This window comes from Miscanthus floridulus, chromosome 1, assembly GCF_019320115.1.
Source record: "Miscanthus floridulus cultivar M001 chromosome 1, ASM1932011v1, whole genome shotgun sequence".
Lineage (NCBI taxonomy): Eukaryota > Viridiplantae > Streptophyta > Magnoliopsida > Poales > Poaceae > Miscanthus > Miscanthus floridulus.
In genome coordinates, this window is record NC_089580.1 from 2,188,506 (window position 1) to 2,198,554 (window position 10,049).

At 49.2% G+C, this 10,049-nt stretch overlaps 1 protein-coding gene across 1 annotated transcript; it reads right to left on the bottom strand.

Annotated features, from left to right (window-relative positions):
• Positions 1 to 889: 889 nt before the first annotated feature.
• LOC136471000 (protein kinase PINOID-like) lies at positions 890 to 3,286 on the bottom strand. Its single transcript, XM_066468733.1, has one exon. The coding sequence runs from the start codon at positions 3,210 to 3,212 to the stop codon at positions 2,433 to 2,435; it is 780 nt and encodes a 259-aa protein (XP_066324830.1). The 5' UTR covers positions 3,213 to 3,286; the 3' UTR covers positions 890 to 2,432.
• Positions 3,287 to 10,049: the final 6,763 nt, after the last annotated feature.

Below are 10,049 nucleotides of genomic sequence, written 5' to 3' on the forward strand. Positions count from 1 at the left end.
CCTTAACATCTTTGAGGCTCGTCCAATATAAATTCTGGCTGACTACGCTATCTTACTATCGAAACTATCAAAACTGTAAAAGGTCTAGGAATTTAGCTATTTCCCTACTTAGGGATATCATTATTATGACCGTTATACTCCTTCGACGGGCACATTCATCTTAATTAATCTTTAACTCACTCTTAATTAATCTCACAATTCTCCTCCTCGAAATATGGCATATTCTTTCTGTCATAATTTTAAAAACCATTCAGAACTCTTGGGAACGAGGAGACATTTATGACTTACTTCATTCACATGATTATGTCATACAAACAAAGTTATTTCTTAATTTGTATGGGAGTACACTTTCCTCGTTCCACTTCAAGAACTTAACAAAGTCCTTAGCAATACTTCTACAAGTTATGCTCGCATGTTTTCTTATCTTTTGGTTCGTATGCAACTTCCTTTTGTCCTTAAACTCATTTCTTGTCAAAATGATACTACAAGGAAGGATTTGAATTGTTATTCAAATAATTCATTTTCTAATTGATGTGCACAGCTCGATCAGTTGATAGATTCAATCTGTCAATCTTTAATCTTTCCCTTTCCTTTCAATCCACATCTAATGACTTCTGTGATTTTGGGATTGCTCCCCTTATGGCTGCAACGCATTGAGTGCTTAATGATCATGACACAATAGAAATGTATGGTCAATATTAGGATAGCGTAAGGGCTGTCCCCAAAACTTATCTCGTTGTGCAGGATGCACGAAAAGCACAAGAGTCATCACAAACTTCTCCTGCCATGCGGGATAATTCCTTATAAGGGACGAATACCAGAATTAGCTCTCAGGACACAGGAAGTGTTTGAACATTTAATACATCAAACTTAGAAATAAATCCGAATACTCTGCAACATACATGTCATGTCTAATTTGACTTATTGCAACTTTTATCATAATGATGAAAAAATACTATTTACAATAATGAAAACTTAGTCACGATGACTCAAACATTCACTTATACTTTATTTTTCAATTAAATCTTTCCATTGGTTCTAATTTAATCAGAAAATTAATAAACTAAGCAACAGGGGAAACTTAAGTTGAAGAATTGCTAAAACTCATTTTGACCCAAAACAGCCCTAAATTGGCTCAACTAATTTTGGGCCAGCTGAGTTTTCTTTTCACATTTGTCGTACCGACCAAATGCAGAACAACGCAAAACCTTTTCCTTCACATAGCCCAGTAGAGCAGTTCGTTGGCTTGCAGCTGAGTGATCTCGTTGGCCAAAATTAAAATATACAAGGTGCTTCTGCATTAATTCTACATCATCATTGGGCAGAAAATAGAATTAATGCATAAAACTCATAAGTAAAAAAAATATAATATTGCTATCATCAACTTTTGTCAGAAAATAGCAATATCATAAATCCAACATTCTTCTACATCATCGTTGGACAGAAATAGAACTAATGCATAGAAAACTCATAAATAAACTTGTAATATTGTTATCATCAACGTTGATCAGAAAAAATAACAATATCATAATTTTACTTTAACAAAAATATGACTACTCCTTCAATTAAACTTTCTCGTTGGTTCAAATTTAATTAGAGGATTAAACTTAAATATAGCAGCGGAAACATGGAAATAAAATTAATCTGCTTTTCAGAAGCATTTCTGTGTACTCATCTACTCTTTGAATAATTTATCCTATTAGTTTAAAATTGAATAGAGATGAAAAACTAATCAAAATTCATCAAATATGCTAATAAAAGGTCTAAACTTAATTCACAAACTTTACTGTGCACACGTCCGGCCCAGCAGCACTATAGCAGCCCAAAACCGAGTCGGCTCGGCCCGCTTGCGCTCTCAGCATGGCTTGTACTACTGTTCTTCGGCCCAAGGCCTGAAACGGCCCGCAGCCCAGGCACGCGCGGCACCCTCCCGTGTCCCAGGCCGCAACCTGGGCCTAGGCCATGATTCTCTCCTCCCGCCTGGGCCGAAAGGCAGCCCGGCCATCCTTGGCCGTTGATCTGGATCGGACGGCTCTCTGGAGCTCTCGGTTGATCAAAACCCCAGGGCCGGCTGCTGCTCCTGAAACTCTAGACCATTTCTGTCCCTCCCCTTCGCTCTTTTCACCGCGCGGCGTCCGAAGACCGCGGAGTGGCAGCCGAAGGAGGAGTGCGGCGCTGCCGCAAGCCCCCTCGCCGGCGCGCGCGTTCGCCCGAGGGTGAGCGCGCCGCCGTCGAGTGGCCTTGCGGCGGTGCTCTGAGCCCGAGCCCACGCGTCGGTGATGAACCTCGTGTACTGAGTCCCGACCCCACCTCTCTTTTATAACGCTGCACGACGGGGGCCACCAACCATGGGTTGGTTTGTGCGCCCCCGAACAGGGCGCAAGATCAGGGCCCAACCTCGTTCGTTGGACCGGGCTGGTTGAGATCAATCCTTACATGATGTGGCCGTCGCCGTGTATCAGCACGTTCTCTGGCTTGAGGTCGCGGTACACGATGCCCAACATGTGCAGGTACTCGAGCGCGAGGAGCACCTCGGCGGCGTAGAACCGCGCGGACGCGAGCGGGAAGCGGCGGCCTGGCATGCGGTGGCGGAGGGAGTGGAGGTCGCCGCCCGGGCAGAACTCCATGATGATGCACGAGTAGTCCGTGCCGGCGTCGAAGTCCGCGAACATGGTGGGCAGGAACGGGTGGTCGAGCCGCCGCAGGACGCGCTTCTCAGCCGCGGCGCGGGCCAGCTTGCCCTTCTTGGCGAGCGCGCACCGGTCCACCACATTCATGGCGTACTCGCACGCGGACGACCCTTCGGCGGCCTGGCTCTCGAGGCGGCACAGGTAGACGGTGCCGATGTCCCCGGCCCCGACGCGGCGGAGGAGCGTGAAGTCCCGCGGGCCGAGCGCCCGGCCCCGGATGGGCGCCCACGCCACGTCGCTCGCGCGGTGCGGGCGCGGCGGGGACGACGACGGCGTCGCGGCCGACGACGAGTCGACGGAGAACGTCGACGAGCGGTCCGCTTGGCTGCTGCCGGCGCTGCTGCTGGTGCTGCAGCAGCTCGCCGAGCTGACGCTGGAGGCCGCGGGCGCGGCGGCGTCGGGGCAGGGCGACGGCGACTGTGGTTCCATCATGGTGCTGGCGGCGTGGTTTGGAGGCTTGGGCGGTGGCGACGATGCGGGCGCGGCGGTTGCGGTGGTGGACGAGGAGGTCGGAGCGGCCATTATATAGCGATGTGGTTGCTTCTTGCGTTGGATCGGTAGATCTCTGGTTTGTTGTGTTTTTTCTAATGGAGGTTTTTGCGCGTTCGGCTTCGGCGAAGGTGGTTGCAGGCGTGCAGCGCGGCTTTATATCTAGCCCGCGGCAGAGGGAGCGAGCACAAGGAAACCTTCAGCTCAGTGTTGGCTGCTGTCGAGAGCACGTGGACGTGCCACGTTGCAGGTGACGCCATCCACGGTGACTACAGAAACGCAGAAGGTTCCTTCTTGTGAAAATTTTCAGTTACTACGTCTGTAAACCAACATGGCATGCATCAGTTTAGCATCAGCCTCTATTGTCTGTAAATAGGTGGTACTAATTGTTGGAGCACACCCAACACAAAATATATGCATGGTTGTCTCGAGTGAAGAGTTTATTTCCACGTAGATTTAAGCTCCAAAGACCACCAGATCCACGTCGGAAAATAACACTAGCTTTTGTACTCTCTTAGACCCACCATGTTCTCTTCTCATTTCTCCTACTCTCACATGTCACAGCATCTCTAGCAACACGCAATGTAGAAACACCTCTTACATACTGCAAGCCACTGCTTGATCTATCGTGGCGGCCGACCTATCTCGCAGGTTGAGTCTACAGGTGTGTCATCGCATAGGGGCTGACCTTAGACGACTAAAAAACCACTCATTTCAATTGACTAACATCCAATTGATTATTTGCATTGTGACGTTCACTTTGTCATGGTCTTCCTTCGGCACCTATGCTTCTTTTCTCTCACTCAAGCATGTAATATGACCGAGCTCCTTTACGTTCCCCACTTACCACTGGCTATCAACCCTGCCCCATTCATTCTTATCAAGATGTCCTCATCCGTCCCTAAGCCACCATTATTGTTGGACCTATGTACTACCCTGAAACGTCCATCTCTAAACTTTGCGACCCTCAGTTCTTCCCCTCCTATAACCCTAATAATTACCCTCTCTAGAAAACAAATCTATTAAACGATTACATGAACTCGTTGATGCTTGCATTGCTCGCGAAGCACCCAAGAATACATTCTCTCCAATCATAAGCGCTTGATGTTGGTGCTCAATAGTGTAACTTAGACGATTCTTTTCTATTTGAATACATTCAAAGCTATTGTATGATGAAATTAAGTTCTCAATCCTCCACAATTTATATGTTTAAAAAATAGTACTCTCACCGGCTAAAAAAACATATCAATACAAGATTTAGTCAAATATAAAAACTGCAAATATCAATAACATGTAAGTTATTTAGTTTGGGAACATATAAGTTATATGTGTAAACTATATCAAGAATACTTGCAAAAAACTTGTGTATAATGTTTACACATATATGGCCGTTTTTTGCCCGAATGGCTCTTTAGGGCCGTTTTGATGCCATATCACGCCACGTGCCCCGAGTACCCATGCTTGCATACAGACACATCTGTTGCCTCCCTCTTCCTACTCTTTTTAGGCTGCACCACTATTTGACTAGCAGCATATGACCTCGTGTCTTCTTCTCCACCTCAAGCATGACTACTCCACATCATTGAACTCATCCCTCCCTTCCACGTCCTCCATCCCTCTCACTTTATTTTTCCCTCGTATAGCTACCCAAAACTGAAGGACCAAACAAGCGACTAGATGGGATATATAGATGATGATAAGTGATTGTCAATGGAGTTACGGTTCATCTAGTTCTTGAGAAGATCTTTTGTTCGCCTCCATTCAGCCCTCTGGCCGTCTCTCTTTAGCCCTTCAGTTTTTTTGTTCAGTCGTTCAGTACTCTAGCAAGTTAAAAAAAATAGGTGGTGTGAGAATGATGATTGATCATTTTGCCCTTAATATATGAATTAGCAGCAGCGTAATCCTGTGTTAGGAAAAGCTCGGACAGCCTAATCCGTTCCAGAGTGTGGTCCTTGCTCTTTACTTAAAGGCATGGTGTGGCGCAACGGCGCGGTGCTGGCCCGGCCAGCCTCGCTCGCGCGCTGCTTTGGGTTGCCGCGGCTCGGCGTCTGGGCCGCTGGGGACGAGCCGCTGCCGCCTGACGCCAGGCAATAACAAAAACCAACCTTGTCGTACGTAGTACGTGTGTACGTGGCCAGATCGACCGCCAGAGCTGACCAAGAATTCTACTGCAAAGTTGTCTTCTTTGGAGTGCATGCAGCGTTGGCTCCTGCTCCTCAGGATATACTCATACTCCACGCCTAGCTACTGTATACTGGAGTATTATACATACTAGAACATGGCAGGCAGATCGACAGGCAGGCAGAGATGGATCCAAGTCACGGACCATTTTGATGTACGTCCGTCCGATTCTGAGGATCGCCGGGGACAAAAAGTCCACAAAGATGGACCGCAAACGAAGCGGAGGATCCAAATCAAAGCCCCCCACTACCACCGCACGTCGACGTACCCAGGAATTCCGCCCACGCCATGCCATGCCCCATGCAAAGCAAAGCGATCGAACGATTCCCGAACAGTGGCGAGCCACAGCCCCGAGATATATGCCTGTGCACCACCGGCCGGGCAAAGCGAGCGACCGAGGGAGCATATCGCATTCGATCGCGCATCCCCGCGCACCCGCCGGCACGTCCCGTCGCAACGCCAGTTCGTCCCATCCATGCTGCGCCCGCCGGCCCCCTGCGCGCGACGCGACGCAAGCGACCCATATGCAGGGCCAGCGCGCGGCCGTACGCGCGCGGCGCCGGCCGATCGGAGAACGAATCACGCAAAAGCGGCGCCGCGCACAGTCCTGGCCGGGAAGAATAAAGGCGGGGAGGGGAGAGGGGTGGATTTGTGCGCCGCGCGCAGCCACGGTGCGCGGGGGAGGAGGAGGAGGCGGACGCGATCGGTCGGGGGCCGGGGGCGAGTGGTGCCGGGATCAGCCGCAGCAGCGGGGCAGGGCATCGGTTCCTCCTGTCGCCGGCCGGGCTCATGTGCCTGCTGCATCTTTGTGTCGTCGTCGTCTCGTCCGCGTGTGCATGCGTGATCGGAACGGTCGCCGCCGGCACCGCGGGGAGCCAGCCAAGGGGGACGACGTGTGCGTGTCTGCGGTGGACTTGGACGTGACGACGAACTAGACGCGCGCATCGGGGGCGGTGTCACGCTCATTCCTAGCGTAAAAGGCAGGATAAATTTAAAATGCGGGGCATAAAAGATGCATGCATGGATGCAAACTTGTGTCGGGGGACGAATACATGTGCAAAGTTCACAACTGCTATATCCATGCCATGGAGCACTGCTGGCTGAGACACTGAATGTTATGACTATGAGAGTATGATATGAGTGATGAGAACTTTTGGGTAGATCGATATATACAAAGCTATATATGAGTGCTTTCAAACATATATTACATACAAGGAAAAGTGATATATATATACTAAGTCCAATGCAAAAACCAAGGATGATTGTGATGAATCTTTTACAAGTCTTATTAATACAAAGTTTTCAATATATACCGGAAACCACACATTTTCCTTTTTACGAAGTGCAAGGCTTTGTGAGGTCACTTTCATGCTGCCCTCATCTTTGTTCTGCTGACCGACCGATTAAGCGGCATATTCCGCGCTTAGTGCACCCTATCTGAGTGATCATGTGCACCATGCATGCATGCATTCAAATTGTAAGATCTGCTGCATGCTGTCAACAAGTTGCAAGCCCCTGCATCCACCACCTTATGCATTTTGAAAACAGTTAGTGATAACACATATGCATATGCTTGAGAGAGTGGATCCTGCAATGATCTCTGAATATATAGATAGATTTTCAAAGATATCTTGACACATAGTGCCAAGCTAGTTAATTTGCATGGTGGAGTGGAATTGTGATATCCACGTAGCATTATTGGGAACACGAGAAAAGAGAAATTAATATAAAGTGCGTTGAAGGCAAAGTGATCCGCTTTTTTGTATCTTCTCCACTAGTAGAAATCAACAGGAGGATGGTGAGGTGAGGTGACAAGAGCTCAGATTATTAGCCCCTAACTCCCTATGTCTAGGGGGATCATTTTTCTATATGCCAAGAGAGATCGAGAGGGATTCAGCCTGTTCGCTTGCTCGTAAACCTCTCATACCAAACCAGCCAGCAATAAATAATCCACGATACGATACGGCCTTCCAAACAGGAAATCACTTGCTTGCATTGTTCACTTCACCAATAATCTATCTTTGAAGGGCAGCTACCTATAGCTAGCCCACATGTTACATATAGATAGGGCTCCCAATTAAACAACACTTGCAGCTGCAGCCCTACTACACCAATAGAGGGTGCATTATGTTAACAGCATCAGTACACCCTCGGCTCCAATTTGTCTGGCTGAATGCCAACCAAAAGTACACCAAAGTAATGGCGAGTTGGCAACTACTTCAGATGATCTCCAAAGTTTGCTTCGTGCCAAAGATATGATCTACCCATCTAGCTATAGTGTGACACGCGTGGCCATGGCCTTGATCGATGAGTAACAAGGTTGCATGTATATCGATCTTTCTCGCTTTCTCCTTTCTTTTGTTGTCGTCCTTTAATTTGATTGATAAAGTTTTCAGTTCTACTTGTCAATCAATAAATTGTGGTGTGCATATCAAACTTTGGGTCCATCTCACCCTCTTTTTTGACTGCTTTCATGGAAAAGGAAATAAACTTGGAATGGTTTTTCTTATGTGAGTGTGGGGGCAGAAAAGGAAAATGTCCACATGATCCACACTCAAAAGCAAGCACACATGAGTCGATCACTCGGCAGAGGAATCAGAGAACATCTATAACTAAATGTTCTGGTCCAATTATTTGTGGGCAGCCAGGGCCCACGGTTCAGTGGTTTGAGGGGCAGGGAATTATGCACATTTGCTTCTGCCTAATGGACCACTGTCTGTCCCCTGGCCTGGCCCTGATATATATATTATGTTTGACACTGAAACAGGACAACTGTTGTTCGTGTTATATATTCCCCAGTTTTCTTTCTTTCAAAGGAGACGAGACGAGAGTATATTACAATCGTGTGTTGAGCAGCCGGGCTTCGGTGTCTTCTCAACCTCAACTGTGCAATCTCTCCCCATGCGTCAAATTTTCTTTAGGAGAGTATGCATAAAAATGAGTGTGTGAAAAGAACATAAAAATGATCCTTAGAAGCGGCCTAACAACTAGTAGTAATAACAAGACTGCAGACCCAAAGCCTGCATCTGAAATTCCGCAAAGAAAAAAGGGCTGGCATATGAAGATAATCATGAGCTTATCATTTACTGAACCAAGTCAAGGATTTAATCTGAACGCACTGTAAATGTCGGTGCAGAAAGTGACACGTAAATATTTGTAGTTTTGCCGTACGTTGCGATCGGATGTGGCCTAGCACTCAATGACACAGAGTTTATACTGGTTCAGGCAACGTGCCCTGCGTCCAGTTTGAGTCGGTCGGTGACTTTATTCCTGAGCCCAGGTGCTCGAAGTTTGCTGTGGGGTTACAAACGAGAGGGAGTAAGATGGGGGTGCAAGAGGTCCGGTCGGACTCTGGTCTGAAGGGCCGAGAGTGACGGGAGCTCCGCTATGTGCTAAGTGTTCGAACGTTTGTTGTTCGTTGGGATCCTTGGTCGTTCGGATCGTGTGTGTTGTTCGAGTTATTGTGGACTGATCGATCTCCTTGGGAGAGAGCGCATCCCCTTTTATAGATGAAGGGGACGGCCTTACAAGCGAGAGAGAGAGTACGTATGCTACTAAGTCTTGTTACTCACGCCGTCAGGTACAAGATGATGGTAGGCGCCCATAATACTGTTGTTGTCAGACGCATGTGGGAGGTTTTACCGTATTCACCATGTATGGTAAATGATGGCGCCCACAACACTGTTGATGCCCAGAGGCATGTGGGTGGAGCCTTACCGCGTTTGTCTGGTATGGGAGTTGATGGCGCCCACAACACTGTAGGGCAAATGTCGGCGCCCACAACACTGCTTGGGTTCTGGCATGCCTGGAAGGTTGCAGGGCACCCTTCTGACATGTCATGTCGGTTACTGTCCTGTAGGTGTGCAGCGTACGGTTCTCGGTATTGCGGTCGACTTGAGTGCTCTGCCTTACTTGCTCCGTCCGTTTCCTGGTCCTCACCGAAAGGGCGTCCCTAGTCGGTTGGTCCCAGTCGGCTCCGACTGCGCCAGTTGGAGAAGAGCTGTAAGTAGGGGTTCGGTGCATCCCCGGTCGGAGACGTGGGTCAGAGTCAGAAGCGGTGTTTGGCCAGGCCTTCCGGTCGAAGAGATGGGCCGAAGTCGGAAGCAAGCACTGTTCCTCCTTGGCCAGGCCTTCCGGTCCGAGAGGCGGGCCAGAGTCGGAAGCGAGCGTTGTTCCTCCTTAGCGAGGCCTTTCGGTCGGAGATTGGATCGCCCTTCTGGCCTGTCGTTTAGGTATTTGGGCCGGCACAGGAGTTGCGCATCATTCACAATGTTGTTTGCTGGGCCGAGCCTTTGCTAGGAAGCCGGTCCATGAGGGACCCTGGGTTTATGAACCCGACAGGAGCCCCCGAGCCCCCGGGCGATTCGGGTAGAATCATTGGGGGGATTTTTGTCTTGACGGTGGGTGCGCGCGAGTGCACCCACGGGTGTAGCCCCCGAGCCCCCGGGCGATTCGGGTAGAATCATCTGGGGGGATTTTGTGTTGCTAGCGGGGGAAGTTTTGTTTCGTCAGCGGGTGCACGCGAGCGCACCTGCGGGTGTAGCCCCTGAGCCCCCAGGTGATTCGAGCAGAATCGCCTAGGGGGTTTGTCAGCGGGCGTGTGGGATCGGGCGAGACGGAGTCGCGGATCCTTGGCGCAGCCGAGGCAGTTTAGGGATCGAGCGAGATGGAGTCGCGGATCCTTTCGTC